The sequence below is a fragment of the Gallus gallus genome, chromosome 6 (genome assembly GCF_016699485.2).
Source record: "Gallus gallus isolate bGalGal1 chromosome 6, bGalGal1.mat.broiler.GRCg7b, whole genome shotgun sequence".
NCBI classification, from domain to species: Eukaryota; Metazoa; Chordata; class Aves; order Galliformes; family Phasianidae; genus Gallus; species Gallus gallus.
Genome location: NC_052537.1, coordinates 10,182,439 through 10,206,837, shown reverse-complemented (window position 1 = coordinate 10,206,837; position 24,399 = coordinate 10,182,439). Strand labels below are relative to the sequence as shown.

At 42.7% G+C, this 24,399-nt stretch overlaps 1 protein-coding gene across 4 annotated transcripts in view; it reads right to left on the bottom strand.

The window, feature by feature from the left end:
• Nucleotides 1–1,076: 1,076 nt before the first annotated feature.
• The window catches only part of RNLS (renalase, FAD-dependent amine oxidase), a 64,225-nt gene continuing 40,902 nt past the window's right edge, over nucleotides 1,077–24,399 (bottom strand). For 2 of the 4 annotated variants that reach the window (XM_015278679.4, XM_015278676.3), the window contains exons 5-7: nucleotides 16,352–16,525; nucleotides 7,017–7,192; nucleotides 2,278–2,555 (exon numbers count right to left, since the gene is read on the bottom strand). In XM_015278679.4, the coding sequence (XP_015134165.1) occupies nucleotides 2,403–2,555; nucleotides 7,017–7,192; nucleotides 16,352–16,525 (503 nt within the window). In that variant the 3' untranslated portion in view covers nucleotides 2,278–2,402. Of the gene's footprint in view, nucleotides 1,259–2,277; nucleotides 2,556–7,016; nucleotides 7,193–16,351; nucleotides 16,526–24,399 lie in introns of those variants that run through there. The other 2 variants (XM_040702381.1, NM_001395993.1) reach the window with 2 other exon arrangements.

Here is a 24,399-nt window from a genome sequence, read left to right as displayed (position 1 = left end):
ACATGGAGATCATGGCCAGCCTGTTGTCCACCAGGACGCCCAGGTCCTTCTCCACAGAGCTCATCTCCAGCAGGTCAGCCCCTGACCTGTACTGATGTATGTGGTTATTCCTCCCTGTGTGCAAGAATCTACACTTGCTCTTGTTAAATCTCATCAGGTTCCTTCCTGCCCAGCTCCCCAGCCTGTCCAGATCTTGTTGAATGGTAGCACAGCCTTCCAGCATGTCAGTCACCCCTCCCAGCTTTGTATCCTCAGCAAAGTGGCTGAGGGTGGACTGTATCCTTTCATCTGGGTCACTGATGAAGACGTTGAACAAGACCGGACCCAGCAACGACTCCTGGGGAGCATCACTAGTTACAGGCCTCCAGACAGACTCTGCGCCACTGATGACAACCCTCTGAGCTCTGCCAGTCAGCCAGTTCTCAATCCACCTCACCATCCACTCATCTACCCCACATCTTCTAAGTTTCATAACATGGAGGTTGTGGGAGATGGCGTCAAAAGCCTCACTGAAGTCAAAGTACACAACATCCACTGCTCGCCTCCATCTGGCCCAGCCAGTGGTGATGTCATAGAAGGCTACCAGGTTGGTCAAGCCTAACTTCCCCTTGGTGAATCCATGTTGACCACCCTTGATAACCTTCTTCTCTTCCAATTGCTTGGAGATGGCACCCAGAACAAGTTGTTCCATCACCTTTTCAGGGTTGGAGGGAAAGCTGACTGGGCTGTAGTTTCCTGGATCCTCCTTCTTGCCCTTTCTGAAGACTGGAGTGACATTGGCTATCCTCCAGCCTTCAGGCCTCTCCCTGCTAGCCATCCCTTTTTTAATCCATCTTTCCTTATGATGAGGAAGACAATAACGTAGTCATTTGAGAGCTGAAATGCTTTAATTCAGCTGAAGTCTTTGGCCATTAGCTGTGGCTCGTGACTTCCAGGAGATCACACACAGCCATTGTCCATGTCTGGGAACAGGGAGATATGGCTCATAATTGATGGATCTGCCAGTTAACCAAAAATTACCTCCATCTGAGCAAGGTTGAGGAAATCCACCAGACAAGTCTGCTGCATGTATCCCTTTGGATGCAAACAGTGGCCCCTTTGAAACATCACCACTCATTACCCACCTCGCAAGGGAAAGCTGGCCACATTGTCTCCCTGCTTGCATATAGGAAACCAGTCATTGCTACAGGGAGCCCAAGCTGCTCCATGCTGGGGATTTCCTGCAGAGGAACATGTCTGTGAGCACTTAACACTCCATCTTAAAAAAAAAAAAAAAAAAAAAAAAGTCACTTTTGTTTAAATTGACTGAATCTGTGAGGAAACAATAGGAAAGAGGCATTCTGATAAACTGTCATGAAATTGGGAATGATGGGAGCACTTAGCATTTCAGACTCATCATGATTCAAGTTTGATCAGAATTCCGGCCTTAAAATCTCTGAATCTTTGATTACCAGGTATTCCGAGGTCCAACAATGACCAAAATTGTAGGATTGCTGAATGGTTGGGGTCACAGGTAGCTCTGCTTTTCTGCCATTTGCAGTACTTAGGTCTGCTTCTGACATCAGGCATCATTAGTCTCTGGAGTATGCCTTTTTGTGAGGCAGCAACAGAGACAGTGTAGTGTTATGTCAAAGATGTCTCTTTTTCTGTTTTCTGCATGCCACATGCTTTTCAGGAAGGTTATGCGTTTGGCTTTTCAGTGGTTTGGTAGCATTCAAAACTGAAGAAGGGAAAGGAAGTGCAAATTTTAGTGTACTTTAATGCAAATGCAGCATGGAATATGCTTCCATTATCTCCCCTCCTCTGCATTTGCCAGAGAAAGCCACTAAGCCACCTTCCACATTGACTGCTGTTACCCTGACTGCTCCATCGCCCTGGGAGGAGGAAAAAGCTGCTCCTGGTGTTGGAGCCTGGGCCAGCACATAGTCACAATGCACTGGTCACTGTAACAAGGCCAATAGTGTATTTTGGTGGCACATCGTTTCCTGCAGCAGCATCAATCTCTTGTAACGAGCTCTTCCATCAGCCTGCAACCAGGGCTTCAGAAAGCTGCAGGCTAAGAAAGCAGGGTGGTAGAGATCTACAATGCCTCCTTTACATTTTGTCCACACCAGGATACATGGTTAGACCTACAGCAGATCATCCCGCTTGGAAAGCACAGCTGCTAGAACTCAGTAGCTCTGCCTAGAGATATCAAGCTAAGTAACCACTAAGCACAGATCCTGGAAAATTCGTTTAAATTCCATTTGAGTAATTATTGCAGTACACCACTCGGTCTTCCTTTATTACTTTATTTTTTGCAAGATAGAAGCCAGTGGCTTTAATACTAAACTAGAATTCAATCCATCATAAAAAAAAATTAATCATAAATCTAGACTATGTTTAGCAGTGAACTGCAACAGTTATAAATGAGACCTCACAGTCTCTGCAAGACTCATGGCAGACTCTATGCAGCCATCGAAGTTGGAACAAGTAAATCCATCGCCCCCACAAATCAGGAGAGGTTGAGTATGAAGAATCATTTGTCCTGGACAATTGGGCACAGCTTTTGTAACCTGAGAAAGAAAAGCATACAGGGAGATGGAAAAGAAAGTATATTATTTACCTGAATTCAATGCCAGGAAGATCAGTATTACCTAGAAAAATGTCTTCATATGAAATGCTCTTTCCATCCCAGATTTTAGATTCCAATATTAACAATCAAATAGTAAAATATTTATCTTGTGGAGTTAAATAATTAGAATAAAGCTCTCCTGCATATGGAAAACAGAAATTTTACTGCCCTGTCCTGTCATATTCTCAGTCTGTTTCAGCAGAAATAAAGCCTGATCCTGGACAGTTCATGATAGGCAGTTCAACCCAAAAGCCTTCAAATGAAAATGATTTGTTTCAAAATCTTGCCATCATAAAACGTGTAAAAAAATTAGGAGTTCAGAGGTAAACACTCTGAAATGGGACATGACAAAATATTAAGCAGTAAAGAAGTTTCTTTTCAGTGAAGAAATGATTGTACCTCTTTCTATCTCTGACTTGCCAAGCTATTCTACTCTTGGCCAAGACCTTGACCCAATGATCTCATGGCCTGAACACACAAAAATCAACACAGAAACTTTGAAGGATTCAACTATTGTGCTCCATAGTTGTTGGCTTTATTTACTTCCTTCATCATCTGAGAATACAGCTGAGGCAAAGCATTTAAATATTAATAGACCAAAGGCATTTAATCCAAATAAACCAAGTCCTCTGCCCTCTGACTCACAAAGAGAGCAGGCACGGGAACTGTGCACCAACACCACTATGCTGGAAACCTGGCCAAGCACATGTGCTAAACACTGGATTGAAAAAGACATTGGCTTTTTATGTTATCCTGTGTACTCACTTAAATTAGGATCACTGTGATGCCACACAATGACTTAATGGACAGAAGGTGAGCAACACAGCCCCAGAGGAACCAAATGACTTACACAGACCAGCTCTGCGCCTCTTTTCCTTGTATACGTCCCCTCTGCTGGGTCCTCTGGGAGCCAGAGGGTGGGATAGCAGGGCAGGAGAAGGAAAACACTGATTGTCTACACTGTACCAAGCCAGTACATTCCAGAGTAGCACTGGTGTACGTCAGAACAGAGATAAGGTAGCAGGAACAGCAATGGTAAGCATGATGGCAAAGAAGGACCAGGTAGAAGGGAAAAGAAAAGAATGAGACAACGCAGTAGAGCTTGATGATGTAGTTATGAGAGAAGAAATGCTGGAAGAGATACTCCGGTAAGAGAAATGACAAATCATGACCCACAAGGATGAAATGTTGAAATAGAAGAAAAAATATCGAGAGTGACAAAGAGAGAGGGAAAAATGAAGCACAACAATGGAGCATAAACAGAGATCATAAGGCATGATATGGAGAACATGATTTTCTTTCCATATTCCTTTGATTTGCAGCCTTGCTTTTGGTCCAAAGATATGTTTTGGGTTCCTGTGCGGTAAGCTGTTACTGAGCCCTATTGTGCTAGTGTCAGCTCCAGTGAACAAGATCTAGACCCAAGGCAACTTGCTGAGTCCAGGAGGTTTTTCCAGTGACTCAGATGTAGCTCACCATTGTCAAGAAGGCAGCCCACAGTTACTGAGCTGCCACAGAAATCAGTGCACTACCAAAAATAATTATCACTACGAAAGCAGCAAGCATGCACAAATATGCATACATAGAGACAAAAAGTGAGACACAATGCACAGGTGTATGTAGTGAAGTCTAACAAAAAACATCAGTAGACAGTGATAGAACAAGGTGGGATGGTTTTAAACTGAGACAGGGGAGGTTTAGGTTAAATATTAGGAGGAAGTTTTTCACTCAGAGGGTGGTGACACACTGGAACAGGTTGCCCAAGGAGGCTGTGAATGCCCCATCCCTGGAGGCATTTGAGTCCAGGCTGGATGTGGCTCTGGGCAGCCTGGTCTGCTAGTTGGTGACCCTGCACATAGCAGGGGGTTGAAACTAGATGATCTTTGAGGTCCTTTTCAATCCAGACCACTCTATGATTCTATGAATACTTCAAGACTCAGCAGGAAAAACCCATGGTGGCGCTGATCCAGTGTTGTCAACAGTTCTGCTTTAAGCAAAAGGCTGAACCAGAGACCTGAAGAGGTCCTTTCTGAGGTCCAGTTTCTATAATTCTGTGTTTTGCCAAAATCTCTTGTACATGTAAAGTGACTCTGTACAAGGGATGGTTTGGGAAGCTGGTGGATCTGAATGCTAATAGTGTCTTATAATTAAAGCAGGGGATCCAGAATTGCATCTGTGCTGATCAGTAGTGTAAGTAGAAGTTTGGAAGTCCTAATCCCTCATCCGCCATGGATAATTGTAATGTCTGCATTTTAATCCCAGGATTGTATTTGGCCATGTGAAGGATGCTACAGACGGATTTAATTAACAAGCAGGATAAATCCTGTCTAAAAGAGTCAGGGGAAGGATGCCCCCATCTTATCAGTTCCCCTTGCTTCTGTGACAACAGCTTATTATAACTGAAAGTAAAGATAGCTTTATGAGAAAGGGGGAGCTCTGTTCCAGATATTTAATATAGATGGTGATTATTTTACAGGGTGCCCACCTGGCAATAGAGATCTCTTACTGGGGTAACTGATCTGACCTATGCTAACTTATTCACAATTACATATTTACATTCACTCACTGAATTAAAGATTGGTGATAATTCTTCCTGTGACACAGACATAAAGCTCAAGCAACCATTGAAGCAGGTGATTTTAGTTGGTAGCAGCGCAGTAGGTAGCAGGTAAGAGAGGCAGAAGATAGTGAGAAGAGCTGTAAGTTGTACAGTGGCTTGGTGTTTGATAAAATAACTACAGGTCATCATCCAGTAGTACGACGTCTGAGTGTAATTTTTAAACAGAAGAATCAGGACATACACCTGGTGATTTGGGAAGATAACAAATTTGAAGCAATTGTGGAAAATAAGAGTTTATTCCTACAGGTACTGTTCCGACTACTTCTAGAAGATGAAACAATGGGTATTAATTTATACTAAATCCTGTCTAATCAGAAGGAAGAAAACTCATTTTGCCTAGATTAAAAAAGAATATGGTGTAATATACTACTGAATAATAAAAATTAAGAAATTAACTTCTCCTCTTTGAATTTTCCATTAAGTCAGTTTTCACAGTGAAATAAATCAGAACAGGCCGTATAGGATGCATACGCTTACACATCACCTTTGACACTGTGCTAAAAGTATGAGGGGTGTAAAGAAAGGGCATATGAAGCTCCGTGATGTACTAAAAAAAAAAGTGCACAGAGCTCTGCAGCAGCAGCACTGAGGGTGCATTAGTTCTGTTTAGAAATACTTCTTACTTTGTTTTGGGAGCCCTTCCCGGACTTGATCAACCAAGCACCTGATCAAATCCTCCTCCCTAACACGTGCAGCACTTGTGCTCGTGTGCAGTTTGAAGGAAAAAGGTAATGTAGAAGAAAAGAAGACAGAATCAGAAAAGGGTGAATGAGCAGTGACAACTGTACAGAGATACCATAACTTACAAAAAAAAACAAACCCTAAACCGATAAAGAGGAACATATGAAACACACGATATGACACATCTAAAACATATATGCATGTGTTAATGTCATTTTCATATGACAACAAGCACTATGTACTGGGAAGTGATTTGCAGACTACCAGTATCTAATTCACAGAAAAATAAACTTTGTCCTAACAAGACCAGGTTCTGGCTGCTGGACGCTGATCAAGGGCTACAAGCAGACTTCACAGCTGTCATCTGCACTAACTTTTCCAGACTTCATAAAAGGAGAAATTTTTAAGGACTGTCTTAAGTAAATATTTTGCACTGACTTCCACATTCAATTTCACCGATGTAATTTAACTTAAGAGGCTTTGGGTAAACACGTAGATATACGCCAATCCTTGAGGAAATTGCCAACAATTTCCTTGGATTTTTAAGAGATGTTTGTAAAATATACACATTTTACTACCCTTAGGTAGTTTACATCAAAATACTTTCTGCATAACACACTGTTAAATTGAAGCAGGCTGAATCAAATAGTAACAATTAGTATATCCAAATACAAGAACTCGCACTATTCTGGGGTAGGGTGGGAGTTTTGCTAATAATGCCACATACTTTCAGAGGCAGAAGAGACAGACTTAAGCCATATTTTTAAATACCAAAAAAAATCTCAGTGAAGCATGTGGGATTTACTTCCTTCCTGTGCACTGTTCCTATTCCTTCTTATGAGGATCGTTGCATAACTTAACACTGAGCCAGGTCCACTACATGAAAACATGACTAAAAATGATCTGGCTATAGCTAGCCAGCCATGAACACTGCTCGTGGCTACATGGAGGAGTGCATTATGGATATCAAATGGATCATCTCCCTTCTCCTGGCTCTGAGGATGAACACCACTCGGCTTCATGGTGTCCTTTTTGTCAGGACACCCTCTGTGCCTGTTCCACAACAATACCCTCACAGCTGCTTGATCAACCATGGGTTACCTGTGAGTATCTCCACTTCTGACACTTGACACTAGCTGCTTTGGGCAGGGAGGGCACAAGGCTCTCCAGGTGGCTGAGAATTAGCTGCTGCACCTCTGCAGGGTCTGAATCCAGATGCTCTCTTCCAAATGTCACCGTTGTATGAACTACAACTGAGGGTCCAATTTCAGGAGAATCTGAAATAAAGAAGAGAGATGCTTCTAAAAGATTACTCATTAACATTTGCATTCCCTCAATACTGCCCACTGCACCTCTCTCTAGCCTGGAATTAAAAAAGTATCTGCAGCACCACCCTGTTCCTCCAGCTGGAGAAACACAAGAAACAATAATACAAGTTATTTACAAGAAATGCAGTAAAGAAATCAAGACTTTCTGCAAAATTTGTAATGGTTTTCCCATTGCAACACCTCTACTTTTACCCTAAAGGAACTCCAAGGCAAAGGACAAAAGAAGGAAGAGTGTTTGCAGTGTTACTGTGAAAAACATCTGCTTACTCTATAATTAGTTGCATATTGGCTATGCAACACTATCTACATAATTGACACTAGAATAAAACCAATACTTTACTTTGGTGGAGTAGAAGGGAAACAGAAGCCAGAGCAGATTGGCTTGATAAATCATTATCTTGATCAACACAAGTGAACTCGAGTTTTGCTGCTCTAGCGACTTCCAGGACATCAATGTGAGGTTGTCTACATACAGGTTTTGGAGAGTGTTATGCTTCAATACAACCTGCATGCACTGGAAATGCTAAGTCAGAGCCCGAAACAGTGATTGAACACCTAGTGGGAAGGCAGGGCCAACCCAGGGGAGTTCAGGTACATGCAATGGACCTGAGTGACTGGAAGGGGTGGAGTGAGGATCCACACTCTCCAAGACCTCATTGAAGGGTTGGCAGTGGATACAAAGGCATCTCTCTGGAGACCCCTTCCTACCTATAGACCTTCCAAAGATAAGCAGCTTCTTTCCTTTATTTCTGTGCCCATGGCTGTTGCATTTGAGCAAATGCTTACTGCAGCCTGAGTAATCTGCTGTCACTGCTGCACTTTCTATTGTGTTACACTGTGGCCTTGCTCAAATGTGTGCAAATGAGCAAAAATCAAACAAAAGAATTTCTCCATTAAAAACTAACTTTGACATTTAAAAACCTGCTGAGATGGAGCCAGACAGGAGGAAATGAGCACAAGCTGCCACTTGGGAAATACTGTCCCTGTGCAAGTAAGATGCCCCTGGTGGTGGAGTGTCCCCATTCTTGGGGACAGCACTGTTTTTCCTGGACATGGTCCCACGGAGCCTGTAGTGTTGTGATGCTGGCCCTGCAGCCCTGGTGTTGCCAGGTGTCTCCAAGTGATAACATAATTGCATGGCTCTGCTCTGAGGTAAGCCTAAGATCCTTTATCTTTCTACCAATAGATATAACACAAGTGCACAGGACCCAGGACAGCCAATGAGAGCATTTTCCTAGAATACTGGATTTTGAGGCTGAGGGATTTCCCTGTGCCCAGGCACTATGAAGTCCCAGCAGATCCTTGTAGGAGGTTCTTCCTGTTGGGGCTGCTGCACTTTAAGTGAACTGGATGTACTTGCTAGAGAAAAGATAGGACCTGGATTCTGCTATATTTCAGCCTGAATTCACCAGGTTGGTAGTTAAATTAAGTGATTCCCTCTTGCTCCATTAACTAGAAACTCCCTCCTTTAGAAGCAGAAAGTCTTTTCAGGCTAAACCTTTGTTTGAACTAGCAAATTCCTAGAAAAATATTTCAGTTGCAGTAAATGAGCATTTTCTGACCAGATAATCCATGCAGAAAGAGGGAGTTGAACGCTTTCCAACCATAGAAACCAGCCTAATAGAAATCTTTATATCTTCATTGTCACTGAGGGTACACAAGATCCTCCTTTGAGAAGCCAACACATTCCAGCCAGAAGCAACCTTAACTTCATTCCCTGATAAACTTTCTGCTTATTTGCTGATCTCTTCAGATTACACTGCTGAGACACATCAGGACATAGTCCAAGCACTCACAGCAAACACAAAACGATGGTCTTCACTTCAGCCAGAAGGATCCTTTCACTCACTCTTTCTTAAGTGGCTCAGTCAACTTCTACTCTTGAGAACCATGAAAGCGTGGCGCGGGGGGGGGGAGTCCATGACTCTACGCAGTGTGGATGTGGGATGGAGGTAAGGCAGATGTGGTGATTAAGACTGCTGAGTGAAACAAGAACTAGATGCAGAGACTCAACCAAAGAGGCCATCTTCTTCCCTGAGCTCTGATGAACTGGCTGCCTGAGGGTAACTTCAATCTCACCTTCCTGACGTTTCCCATCCCCAAGCTGGTTTCACAGACTAGCACAGGCCATTACCTCTGTTCACATCAGGTTTTCCAAATGTCTGCAAAACTCATGGGAATGCCACTCAGTCTGTCCTTCCCACTTCGAGGTGGAAAACAGGTATTCCAAGTCTACTGTCTGTACATATTGCCAGGGATAGATAACCAAGTAGGGAAGCCTATTAGGTACTCATGGATTTTTTTTTTTTTTTTTATTGTACATGTGATTTGGCAAATTCTTCCACATAAACTTGGTAAAAAGGCTCATTCATAGACAACTAAGCATTTTATTACCATAAATACTCATTGCTTGCTGTGACTTGCTGTAGCCAATGATTCTTGGACAGGGCCTACTTCTTCCAGATCTCTCATCTCTTCCATAGCATGTACAAAGCAAGTTTCAGGAGAACAGGCAGTTCGAGTTTTTAATTCCTCCTTAGAGCTACTCATAGCTTGGAGAGCTTCCAGAGACCACTGAGTCACAGCCTTCCAGTATTAAAATACGCAGACTGCAGGGATCAAATTTAGCCTCAAGTCTTTTTCTTTTCTTTTCTTTTTCTTTTTCTACAAAAATATTGGTTAACAGAGGAGTTTAAAATAGATTTTTCCCTGAAAGCAATGGGGGTATCTCAGCCTCAATACCTCAAAGCTCTTGCACAGGGTCTGAATGACTGTTCAGCTGCTGCAGGAGCAAACCTGGAATTTTCTTCCCAGCGTGTTTAGATCAGGCTGTAACGGTTAGTTTAAAAACTAAAAACTTGGCAGGGCTTCTCATGAGATTTTCATTTCCTTTATTTGTGGCGAGATGTGAGCGCTCTATGGCCATGATGGTAGATGACAAAGCATCATGGGAGACGCAGCAAACCAGGGAATGGTCGGCAAAGCATGGGTAATGATGTGAAGGCAAACGGAGGCAGCAAAAAGCTTTCATCTGCTCCCAGTTCTCCCTCCTCTCATCCCAGCTGCACAGCAATTAATCCAATCAGTTGATGTGGTGGAAGGGGTAGATCAGAGCTAGGATGAGACAGCAGAGTTGGCTGCAGCTTTTATATATATATCATTAGCCAAGAGCTACTCTGCCAGTATTGGCAGAGTCCCCCCTCCATCCACAGTCACTGAGGGATCCCACAAACATTTGGGAGCAGCATGCCTCTGCCTGGTACTTTAGTCCTTCCAGCCCATGCTACACCAAAGCTGCACTGATGTCATGCCTGCCCCAATCCAGAGTGCTGGCATCTTGACTTGTGCCCTAAGTTCAACCTCTCCTCGGTGACATATAGAAGATGCAGGCCTAAAAATGCAGGTTTTCTTTGTTTCAGTGTTTTCTTCATTTTACCGTGAATTTCTTTTGCATCAAACAGAATCAACGCCAGCATATGAAAAGTGAAGAATATGAGGACTTTCAAGACTCAGTATGCATCCTCATAAACAGAAAGGCACCGTGTGATCTTTGGCAAACTTTCCCATCCAGACCCACACCCTGCCTGTGACACTGATGCTGTCGCAGCAGTGGCTATGTGCCCGCCCTGGGGACCTTGAAGATGACAAAGTTGCCATTTCATAAGGATGAGTAGACGGACAGAGCCAGGCTTTGATATGAGATCCAGATTTAACAAAACCTTTCTCCCAGTGACATCTTTGCCATCACCATGTCTTGGCCATGATCACTACCTACCTGAGTTATTCTGAGGAGCTCGCAGGTCTGAATGGAGGGGTAGGAATGATGTGAACAATCTGTTTTATTTTTTTGAAGTATGAAGCTCCACCACTCCCTCACAGACAAGTTAAAGTTATTAGGTCTCTTCTCCTAAGTAACAAGTGATAGGACAAGAAGAAATTGCCTCAAGTTGTGTCAGGGAGGCTTAAGTTGGATCTGAGGAAAAATTTCTTTTCTAAAAGGGTTGTGAAGCACTGGAACAGGCTGCCCGGGGAAGCAGTTAAGTCACCAACCCCACAGGTATTGAAAAGACACATTGATGTGCAGATTAGGGACATGGTTTAGTGGTAGGCTTGGCCGTGCTGGATTAGCAGTTGGGCCTTAGAGGTCTTTTCTAACTTAAATGACTCTGTGATTAAATGATCAGAATGTAGCTGCACTATCAGCCTGACTAGCCCTTCTTCGTAAGTCTGAAACCAAATCCAAGGAAAGGGAAAAGGGATGAAATGAAAAGAAAGGAGATGCAAAAAATATGTTAGAAATTGGAAAGTGAGAATCGAAGTGCATCTTCCACATCCTAAAGGGTTACAGTGAAGACAGAGCCAAACTATTTATAGAAGTTCAAAGTGAAAGGACTTGAGAGAATGTATGCAGTATTAAGCCTGCTAGGACTATAATTGTCCAGAAAAAAATGACGGGGCTATTAAAAGATACTCTGAAAAAGAGAAAAAAAACGGAGCCAGCATTTTGGCTTCTGGCTCAGGAACATCTGGTGTCAGAAAGGTGGCTTCTAGATTTGGATAACACATTTAATGCAGAATATAAGATGGAAAAGTACAGTGTCCTGGGTGAAGCAAAGCTGCTCAGGCTAGAAGCATAGCTGCGCTATTACGATAATAAGAGGACTTATGACCATTCCTTGCACTCATTCTTTACAGCAGCATAGTGGCAATATGAACAGCTCATGATGCCAAGTCCTCCCACAGAGACCTTGTTCTGCCCTGGTAAGCCTGTAGTACCCAATTCACCATGGTAAGCCCAAGTGTAAACTCTGCTCCCATGGTGGCCACATCCTCCTTACCACTAGTCTTAGGGAAGGAAGGGAATAGGCAGTTTGAGTGTTTGCAGAGCCAAAAAGCCCATAAACACTCCAATAAAAGTAAAGCACACCACTTCTCAGTGAAAGCCCAGTGAGAATTGTCTGCCCACTGAAGTCTTCTATCTTGCAAAATGAAAAAGCTGCTTTTGTACTGCACAGTTGGTGAATCTATGCCAAAGTCAGGGTTCAGAGTCCCTGAATCAAAAAGAAATTGTAGAGATTTAAATGATGCAATTAGCTTGATCCCTGGGATCCACAGAGGCCTGAAGCTGAATGTTTCTTTAGTAAAGAGAACACCGTGAGTGCCTGAGACCTGTAGTATTCATTTGGCAAATGGTCAGTACAGTATCCATAGTACTCTGGGAGTGTGATTGGTTGAGAGGTTCCTACAGGAATCGTGTCAGGAATTTCTCTCATGTTCCTGTCCAGTGATGCAAAACCTGGAGTCAGAACAAATGCCAATAAAAACAAAAAAAACAAAAACAAAAACAAAAACAAACAAACAAACAAAAACTTGGTTGCTTCATACCCCTGAGGAATTTTTAATCTGAGCTGGGAGTTGTGTTTTGCTATCCAAGATACATTCTGATTCTGGACAACCATGAGAGGAAGGAAAAGGGTTTTATCATTGCCATGTCAAACAAATCCTAAAAGCTGGGCTGAGAGGAAAGTGCATGGAAATACTGCTGGCCAGTGCAGAGGATCTCATAAAACTAGAAGAAAAAAAAAAAAAAATATATATATATATATATATTAGGATAGTGAATAACTTCAGCAATCCTAGAAAATAAGCAAGGGAGGATTCACTTTCAAAATGTCACACTGCTGTTTTGCAAAAGGGAGAGATGCCTGAGTTATCCTTAGAAGTTCTCACGGTTTGTATGGCCCCTTACTCTCCATGGAATAAAATCTGCAGTAATTCACAAGGCAGAATTTGAAAGAGTCCACTTAGAGAGCAGTGCTGATCTTTTTATATGCAGAAATTCAGAATTTCATTAGCCTTACAGACAGTTTCTGATTATTATATTTTTTTCTAAAAGGCAAGCAGGGGATTACAAAGCAATTGACCATGTAATGAGGGCAAAACCCTAAATAGCTCTTTGACTCTTTCATTTTCCTAAAACTTCATATTTTGGTACTGAGAAGATAAAGGAATCTTTATTTTAAAATTAAAAAAAGATATTCAAATTGCACTGATCTTGAAAACCTGCAAAATAAATCTTCCGTCTAAATTATATAACCTCACAGTCCTCATGCAAAGGAAGAGTACTGCTTCGATTTTTGTGTGTCATCTATCTTTAGTCCTTTGGAATACAAAGAACTGCAAAGACTGCAGTATTACAGAAATGAGGCTTGAAATACTGAAGAATTCCCACTGTCCCCCCCGACCAGTTATAAATATTGATGGGGTGGTTAAGGCAGCCAATCAGACAAATATTTAATATTCATACATAGCGCGCAGGGAATTCAACATACATTTTTTGTAGGCTCTTCCTTATGTAACTTCTGAGCATATTACCTCTACAGAGGGAGATGTACCTCGTTGCAACACTGCAAATGGGAAAGTTGTCCTCATGGCAGCATGCTGCCCTAGGAGCAAAGGCTGATATTTCTGGAGAATGACAGACAGACCTGCCTCTCTATCCTGCCATTTCTAATTCATGCTAACAAACTGATCCTGTTGTGTAATTACAACGATGCTGAGTGCATACACCTGATGAGCACTGCAGCCACATCTGATGGGCAGAAAAGCAAATTTCCCTCTTAAGACTGAAGTAATGAAGGAGGGATGCAGGCAGGCACTTAAGAAATACATACCGCTGCATATAGTACATATAGGACAGTGTATATGGCCTCGAGGGGACATGGAAGCAGGAGCACTCAGGCATTAATATGCTGGCTCTCTGGGAAGGATCACTGTCCTGATAGGCTTCAGCTGCTTCACCCAAGGAACATAACCAGCCATACACTAACATAAATTTTAGCCTGAGCATTTCTGCTTTCTCTCTCTGATTGCTGACACTTCCATTGTCGCCATCATCTTCCTCAGATGAATCGAGATCAGCCAAGGTTGAGGAATGGAGTAAAGATGAATGAGTGAAACACAGTGCTAAAAGATTGGCAATGGCACCCAAAACAAAAACAAAACAAAAAAAACAGTGGGTGAACAGAGCTGTTCGTTATTGAATTGTTCTGGAGGTCAGTCAGAAGCACGGAGAGCAACTACTGATGCAAAATACTTGTGTGCACTAAAACAAACACATACGAACTTTACACTCAGGTGTTCTGGCTGCAGGATAAATGTATAAATAAGTTTCATCTTCAGTGCCCTTTGCCCAAGTTGTCTAACAGCGTGAGCGTGCGTCTGAGTTTCCATCATTAGCAGAGCTGCGTCTGTTGGAAGAAAACTGAACCACCTGGGGACCATTCCTGGCTCTCCTTTTGTCTGTTATGTTACTTTACCTCAGCTTACGCTTGTGAGCAGACTGCAGGCATGCCTTCCCATCCTGTACACAACTGGAATGCTCACAGTCAGAAATACTGCTTCAGTTAACGCACGCTGCTCTCTCACCCTGGTACTAATTTTCCTGGAGCTAAGCTCAAATCCTCAAAATGCAAGTTCACCAAGAAAGACAGTACAGCTAAGGCATACGGCTGACTGTTTATATATCACAAGGAGGGCCTTATGGGACAGAAAACATCTTCAGCTGCTGGAAAAAACTACTTGCGTAAACAGATCTCTCTCATGATAGGAAATCCCAGTGAGAAAGGTATGTGTCAACACGGATGTTCTAATAGTTTCTAGGTAGCTGTTAATAATATGCCCCAACAAATACTTTGCTTTCTATTTGGATGAATTTCCTCTGGAACTACCAAAGACACAGCAACTGCCTATTTGATAATTTGATTGTTGTTACATATTCACTGCTCTCCGTGTTGGTGCTTTGAACCCACATGAACGACCAGGCAAGGAAAGGATGGGGAGTTCCTTACCTGGGCTGTGTCTTCTGCACAACCAGAATCAGGTGGCTGGGAGAACAACACCAGTAGGTGCTACTAACCACCAGGTACCTACCCTTAAACACAGCAGCGGAGATGTTATCTTGCACGCAGGAAAACCTCCAGCTGCACTTTGTCAGCAAGAAGAAGACAATGCCAGAGGAAAAAAATCACTCTGTATCTGGCTTTTTTTATACTCTTTCTATGTACTTGCTATTGGCCCTTGCAGGAAGAAGCACATCAGCACAAGGTTTGCAATGCCCGGTGTGAGTAACACCTTATTTATGGACTGCTGGAAGGAAACAGTGAATCCTGCTTGAACAAGACAGACTACATACAGGAGTCTCCTACATCTAAATCTGAACATGTTTTAGCACAGTGAATGTCATGATATGTAATGACTATCTCTGGAATTTTTACATTATGAAAATCCTTCCTTACTCTGTAGCAGCATGTCACCATACTTATTATGCCACCCTAAAGGTGGGCAGATTTTCACTCCCCCTTCACCAATGTGGCTAAACTTGGTCATCATTGCAATGTGAGCATGCAAGAGAACTGGGAAGCATTTTCAGTTCCTAATTCGTTTGATTAAGCTCAACTGCTAGCAGTTATTCGTGAGATACTCTATGCCAATATACTTCCCAGACTTCTTGGTATATGGAATATGTTTAATAAATAAAACATACAGCTGTTTCTTTGCCATCTTCCAGAAACAGACGAGAAGTGTCTACCTTATGGGATATTCTCCAACCTTGACTGAGCAGCTGTACAACGTACAGCCATTTGAAGGATTTTTCCATGATTATGAAAGCAAATTAGCTAACCGAATTATACTAGGCAGCCTCAATTATATAACTTTTGACTACTTCCAAGCATAGTTAGTGGAAAGAACAGGAGTTGTAAAGTAACGGATGACGGGAGATAAATTGGCATGGTTATGAATCAATGTTTAAACAAAGGAACTCCAACACTTTCTTGGAATAGCAACATTTTGATGTTTCAAATCCCCTGACACTGGTTTCATAAATGCAGTAATGTAAACCATGTGCTGGGTGGTGATTTTCTGAGGACCTTCCCGCTTTCATTGTGTATTTTATTACAGGCTAAATGTGACATTAAATGCTATCTACCATGGCTTAGAGTTAAATACTTGCTCTGTTCAGAATAGCAACACTCAATTAAACAGCATTTTCCATGATCTACACCCTCTATTGTCACTGTGTTTAAGGGAAATAATGGGAGCACTGACCTATATTGCGTTTCTTGTTATCGATGGAGATGAAGCGTATGCAGGGATTATCGGTGATGTACTTTGCTGCCCAGGGAACATCAATCCGTGCACCGACTTCATAAAAAAGTCCCAGAGCATAGCGGGAGGAGTAGCTTGCTGATTCCAGTTGCTGCTTTTGCCTTTCATTAATTACTGTAGAGAAAAGAAAAAAAAAAAAAAAACACACAATTCAGACTGTCCCTTTTCTCTCAGAACATTAAATGCATGAATTCTGTGGTTAAGCTGATTACTCCTTCCTGAAAATGACCAGACTGCTAAAACTAAGAATCTAATACTAACCCTAGTGCTTTGTAATATTTTTTCTGGGACACCTCTTCATGAAGTTTTAATGGCACATTATGTAGAGTACGTCCTTCACATGCAACCCTCCCCATCTGTGGGTCGCTTATCTTCTAGATAAACTGTGAAACTTTGATGCCAGCTGACTTCTTCCCAAACCCCTTCTCTGCATGTTAATAACTATTCCTTGGTAGGAATAAAATGTGCCAGTTTGCCCCAACAGATAAAGTAAACAATCATATGACCCTGGAAAAAGAACCCAAGAAATGACTTCATATATTAAAAAAAAAAAAACGCACAGAAACACAGGAACACTTGAACCTCTGGGAGAAATAGCCACATAGACCCTCCAGTGTCCATGTTGCAATTCAAAGAGATGAAAAAAACACCACAGCATCTCACTTCAGCGCTATATTCTTGGATTGCACTGAAATATCCAGACGACTAGCACATTTGTGATCAAAAACAAGAGAAGAACTTATTCTAAATATTTTTTAGCAAAGCATCAGTGGGGACAACCTGAGAAACTCTCAGAAAGGAGAAGATTCCACAAAGAGCTTGTAGTGAAGTTCAATAGCTTTAACTGAAGGCATTTTAAGGCAGGTTAGAACATTTCAGAGCAACTGTGAATTCGTTTCTCCCTGTGATTAATTCTGTCTTCCAATTGCAGTAACGTCTGCTTTTTGCCTCAGTTTTTCAATCTTCACAAAATGGTGCCCAAAGTAATTTAGCCTGGGATAGACAAGCCCCATGCATGAAGCCTGGTATGCCTGCATGCTTTGCCCACACCACAGCCACCTCCATATGACAACAATTATCATGCATCAAATTATGATTGGCCTTGCTGTCATGGCTATCATTGCTCCTCAAAACATGCAAACCAGGAAGACTTCATCACACGCTACACCAGCACATGTTCTCTCTTTGGGAACAGATATTTCCTGCTGTGCCAGTGTGATAGTCCAGTACCCAAGCTAAAAATCAAACCTCCATGCTTGGTCCAGTATCGAGGGACTCCTGAGCCCCGGTTCAGACACACTGGCAGAATGTTTTGCTGCAGGACACACAGCTAAGAGCATATTCAATCACACTGAAAAGTCGTTGCAAAAACTGCCATTGAACTCAGAGCCTACTGGCTGGCATAAAGATCCATTCCCACTGCTGCTGGTGTGCTCACCTCTCAAAAGCATTAAGGCTGCCCATGTCTGGACTCTATTTAATACTATAAGAGACATGTCAGGGCTCTGGCTGCCATTTAAGCATGCAGCAGCTGTATGTATACTAGTGAATGAAAAGTGCCAGAGAGGGTTCTCCAGCACTGGACCTGGTGGCAAACTCAAGGGAGCATCCACCTCACAGTGGGATGGTCACTTCTCAGGCTGAGGTCAGCATATCCCACTGGTCTTGCCCAGTCTACATCATCTGCTGAAAAGAAGCTTAACCCAGCAGAAATACTGTAAGTGAGAGGCTTCACAGATCCAAAATGGGGGACATCTAATCTGCATTATGTATTGGAGGAGGAGTCTTTGTGCTCCACAAGCTGCTCCATGCACAGAGAAGTCCAGAAGAGACCATCAGTACACAAAAAAGCTTTACATGCAGAAGACAAGTAGGTAATGGTGCCATTCCTGAGCCCATCCAGAACTGCTGTCAGCTTCCAGATGTGATCTCAGAGAGCTATCCTAACTCAGGCTCCTGGCTTTTTCCCCCACGTCATCACAACTTCTGCACCTACACCAGCTTTACCTAATCACCAGCACACCAGAGCATTGGAAGTCAGATGCTATCCCAAATCCCTTCTGTAATAAACCTTGAAATGCACCCCCCTAAAAGCCCCAGATAATTTCAATTATTTTAGTATAAATACTTCTGGAGACAGAGAAACATGAGGGGCACATGAAAGCAACAAACAACCTGTGAATGCTGGTGTCACATCCTGCCCGTAAGGGGAGGAAAGGGGTAACCAGATTCTTGTTGGTCCTTTACAGCTGGAGAGGGGGAAGGAGGAGAAATAAGGGATTTAGCACTGGAGATGGTAGTAATGTGGCAAGAGGAAGCCAGAGGACAAGAGATAGGACTGGCTGAGCAAAATGCTCTCTGAAGAAGCTCTCTTTCTCGCTCCTGTTTAATTCCTCTGTGGAGACACCTGCTCCTGGACTTATATCTTTCTAAGGAGGATCTGTTTCTCCTCATGGATTTCAGAAAGTGCTATAAGTATTGGGTCAAAGACCCCTTGGTGCCTGTGGTCAACTTCCCTTAGCAAAGCTGCCTTCACCTAAATTATGGTGTAGTATGGTACAGTTCTCATTCATCTTACTGTTGGTTTGCGACCAAGATTCAGTAATGGCGCCACAAGAGCTGCTCTTCAAAGCCATTTCTTCTCACTTGACCCTAAGCATGTCCTGGTTGAGAAACCAGGTGACTCCCATCTATGACAAGAAGGGGATTAAGCACACACATGGGGCTTGCTGGAGAACTGACACAGAGAAAAGGATGCCAACACGATGGGACCTTGAGCACCCCACCTTAATGGAAATGCTCCCTGCTCCACTCTCAAGCTGTGAATGTAACAGTCCAGGCCCTCAGTGCCAGCATCTGGGAGATGTCTGGGGGATTCTTCATTGCCAAGTCCAAGCAGTGATGCTATCAAATTCAGTAACGCTTTGTGCCAATTCCCAAATATAGATCACAAGACAGCAGGGACAGATGTGTCCAGAAATTCACATTCTCACACCTCCCTCTCCCCAGCCAGCACTGCAAGACATCAAAACACAGCCTTGCTGTCTGCCCTTGGGTGTCACTTCATCCAGGTAAGGACTCTGAACAGTGGGATTTTGAGGAGTCTGTCACAACCAGGCCCCTTTCTTTATAAGTAGTCACAATGTATTTACACACTCTTGCTGTGCTTCAAAAGAAAATTAAAATCCTATAAATGAGCAAATAATTATAAAGCTGTAATATCCCCTCTAAACCACCACTTCTTGTCTAGTTTACTCTGGCAAATATTTCTCCTGAAGGGAAGAAAATGAACAAAACCTCCTTCAACCCAAGAGGCAAATCCCCCCAGCAGAGCTTAGCATACAGAAACCTTCACGCTCTGGGAATATCTGAGATTGTTAAGAATTGCAGCGGAGTTCAGGCTGCATGGCTCGCTCCATATCCCACCTCTGGTCTGCATAGGATCATACCTGCTGAGTGACATTTGCTTGGGCACGGTTTATTGCGCGGAGCGTTTCAGAGGGCACAACCTTCACAAGCTCAGTATTACCAGCCAGCTGGCTCTAAGCACCTCATTTAAGACTTGACATTGCTTTACAGACCTGCCTTCACAGGCTGTAAAGTTGCAGAAGGTGTTCGGGGTTGCTGGGGATGGATGCTGAACAGCAGTGCATTCACCAGGGTAAAGTTACAGTTCTACAGACAGTTGTTAAGCCCATACCTACATATGGAGCCTGGAAGGGCGATGCTGGCAGAAAGATGAACAAGAGGTGCCTAGGTTTTTAAAAAATGATGTCTGTAGTTCATGAAACTCTAAACTGTCGCAAATTTAAAAGGCAGAGGAAGTTTATGTTGTTTGAGACAACAATAGAGTGATAACATGGTCAAAATCTACGAACAAAACTTACAACCGAAGACCTGAACTGTATGCAAGACCAACGCGACAGGTTTTAAGGCTGATGTTTCATTCTTTTTATGTTTCAAAAAGGGCAAGTTGATCTAAGGACGTGAACAGAGCCTTCATTTTGAATTTCCATGCTTTGATTGATTTAAATGAAAACCAGACTGTCGTTTTAATGTTGCGTATGAAACCATAAAATAATTATTAATTTTTCCCATTTCAACAGAAATGGTTAAGATGATTTTAATAACATTTTGGGGAAAAAAAAAAGAAAAAAAAAAGAAAAAAAGAAAAAAAACAAACGGCTTTCAGATCACAGAATTGTCCAGCATACAAAAGCCGACCACAGTGATATTTTTAAAGCAATGCATAAAGACACAAAAATCATGCAGTTTCCACTGAAAAACTCAGTACAGCTGCACTGGGAACACCACTGAAGTAAGCGTCCCCTGGAGATTCCATCACATCAAAGCAAGGGGTATGTATACTTTATTTGCTGTTTCTCCAGACACTGACAGCAGAGTGGATTATTTATCTCTCACACCCCATAAATACAGCCAGGGTCTTTTATCTCCCGTTCCAGGACTCTATTGTCACCTCGCTGCCTCACTCGCACTGTGGGAAGGAGAGGACCTAGAAATCCCCTTTGGCCAACAGGAGGAGAGCCAAGCCTTCAGCTGGCAGGCAGGGAGTGCAGGCACTGCACCACAAAGGAGTTCAGCATCCAACCTTACCAGCAAGCAGAGGAGGGGTTGAAAAGTGCACCTTTATCTGCAGAAGAAATAAAGCACCTGAACCATTCACCAGCAGGTGCTCTGGTGAGGACTGGACTCACAACTGCACTTTTGAGCAAGCAGAGATGGGAAAGAGGAACAACGGGAGGGCAAAGGATTCAGGTCTGTTCACACAAAGTTTTGTGTACCTGTTGCTGTAGGTCACACCTGCTGAGAAGAGGGCAAACCACAGGGAAAAGAAGACTGTAAAATGTGAGATGCAGTTAAAGAAAAATAAGTGTTTTGGAAAGTTTTGCTATTCCTAATTCAGTACTTCTAAAAGCTAGTGTGTTCTTATCTCCTCATGAAGTCCTCACGTGGTTCCAGAGCTCAGCTGGGATACCTGTACTGAGCTCTTGCAGGATAAGTGCACATGGAAGAGTAGGCAAACTTTGGTACAACTTTAGCTTTAGTGGGAATGCTATTTGAGCCTATGTTCACCTTTGTGACCTTTTGGGACTATCCTCCCCGTTCAGTGTTACCTCTGCTCCACGTGGGCCTGCTTTCTGCACTTCTTTAAGCCATTTGTAGCAAGCAGGTCAGACAATGAGAAATGGAAATAACCTGACAGCTAATGTGATTTGTGTAATGGGATGAAACAGCCCCCAGTACCCATCTTCAGGGATTACAGGAGGGAGGTTGCCCTTCATCCCCCTCAGATCAAGTTTCAGCAAGCAAAAATTTCAGGTGAAGCTTCACCAGCAAATGTGCCTCAGCACCCATTCCCACTTTAAAGTATTTGCAAAGAAAATGTTCCCTTCTCTCCTGAGAGGTCAACATCAAGGACGGATAACAAGATGCCCAGGAGGAACCTGACCATCTTTTCTGATTTTGGTAGGCATTGCATGTTTTGCAGCAGATGAATTAACTGAAAAACAAACTTTTTACATCGCAAGGACCCCTGGGATATCCTAATGCTCAACTTGCTCCTTGAATAGAAAGGCTTCCCATTTTTCCACACATTGTTTCTGTAATCATACACTCTTCTCACTTCAATAACCTTGCAATAGATGCTATCCTCATAAGGTTTTGATATTTTCTCAGATTGCCTTGGTCAAGACTTTATTTGCAGTATCTGACTTACTGATATGCTGACACAAAAACATCAACCAGATGCCATCAGTGACACAAATATCTTTAATTGGCTACTGATCATCTCTTGTCAAAAAAAGTTTAAAAGGGAACTCTGTGGTTAAACGGTAACAAATATATTTTTAGCCTGGGTACCAAGTTAATAGATTTTAATAGCAGCACAGGCAGCCGAGCTAAGTACATGGAGACACCGCTTATTTTCACAGCTGGCCAAGTGCTGCTACCATTACTCTGTTTGGGACATAAATTATTGAGAATGGTATATTACCTGAAGCCTTCCAGGAAGGATATTTTTCCTAAGAAGGCTTGTTGAGCTTGTACATGGATTTCCTGAGCATGAAGCTGTTGCTCAAAGGTGTCTGGTCACATGGTGAAAAAGGACAGATGTCCCAGGCAGTCCCCTGCTGCATGGCCATTAGAGCTGACACCGCGCCATGACGCTGGCTCTTTGCCACTGTCATGACCATTTCAAGAAGCAGGCTGTTCCTGCTTCTGTGTTTGCGTAGGAGGGAGCAGAGGTTATGAGAACGAGTGGGCTTTTAAGCTCAGCTTCCTTATCAAACTGCTAGAGATTTTAAAAACACGCAGCCAAACAGTTGAACATAACTGTGCCTGTATTTGCAGTGAAATACTCACTGAACACTTCTATATAGTTTGCCTTTTCTTGTTAGGCTCTGCTTGAATAATGCTGTCTGGATACAATGCAGTGCTTAGTCTTGCATGCGCGTCATGTCCAGACTCAGGATAACTTAAGTAATTATTTCAAATCATTGTAGTCTTGATAGACTTGACAGAAAGCCACTTTATCTAAAGTTTATGGCACATGAAAGAAGCTCAAATGCATATTTAGAATGACAATTAAGCAGAAAGCAAAAATGTTGAAAAAAGATGCAGGTTTTTATGAGGTTTCTAATGATTTTGAGAAGAACTAAGCTTGAATATTTGTCCCTTAGCTGCACTAACCAAGATGACTACCAATCCAGTCATTATTAAACTAAAATATCCATCAATTTGCACAATAACATTCACACTTATTCCCTACAGCACTGTACATTGCATTTTAGTCAACTGTTGCTATAAGGAGTGAAACAGAACTGCTCCATTTTTAGAGGGCTGGCAGCAGAGTAGAAGGCCACGTGTACAGCCTTTGATCTGATCTCCATGTTACAAAGAACAGGGTATGAAATTCATAAGCAAGTAGAACTGAAGGAGGAGACAAGAACCGAGTTTCACAGTCTGATCTCTCCTTAAGATCACATCACCACCCACTCAGGGAATGAAAGCCAGTCCTGTCATGGTTTGAGATGCCCGTCTTTTACCTGGGAAGCTCTGTGCCCTAAGATGAGCCAGAAGAGAAGACAACTTGTGTGGCTGAACAAGGAACTTTTGCTTTGACTCTGGGAGAAAAAGAGAGTTTACCTCCTGTGGAAGAAGGAACAGGCAACTCAGGGAAATCACAAGGAAGTTGCTAGGCTATGAAGGGAGAAAATTAGAAAGGCTAAAGCCCAGCATTAGCTCAACTTGGCTGTTGTGATTATGGACAACAAAAAATGTTTTTACAAATAAAGTAACAGTAAGATGGGATTCACCCAAGGGTACTGAGGAAGCTGTCAGATGTGACTGCCAAGATGCTTTCCACTGCCTATCAGTGGTCCTGGTCAACCTGGAGTGTGTCCAGAGAAGGGCAAAAAAGCTGGCGAAGGGTCTGGAGCACAGGCCTTACGAAATGTGGCTACAGGAACTGAGATTGTTCAGTCTGGAGAAAAAGAGGCTCAAAGGAGACCTCACAGCTCTCTACAATCACCTGAAATGAGGCTGTGGAGACAGGACATAAGGGACTGGCCTCAAGTTATTCTACAGGAGCTTCAGGTTGGATATTATAAAGAATTTCTTCTCTGAAAGAGTGGTTAGGCATTGGAACAGGTTACCCAGGGAAGTGGTGGAGTCACTGTCCCTGGAGGTATAAGGCTAAATGTAGTACATGGGGACACAGTTTACTGGGCAATATTGGTGGTAGGTGGACAGTTGGACAAGATGATCTTAGAGGTCTTTTCCAACCTTAACGATTCTATGATTCTTCCAGATTTTCTGGAGAAGGAAAAGAAATAAATACCTGTACAGAGCCAGGAAGACATACTGACTCCTTCCAAAAAGGAACCTGAGTACTAAGGATTGGCCAAGAAATGTAGGATTTACTTGGAAATTTGGTACATCTGCAAACAGTTCCAAGAAATTATTCAACA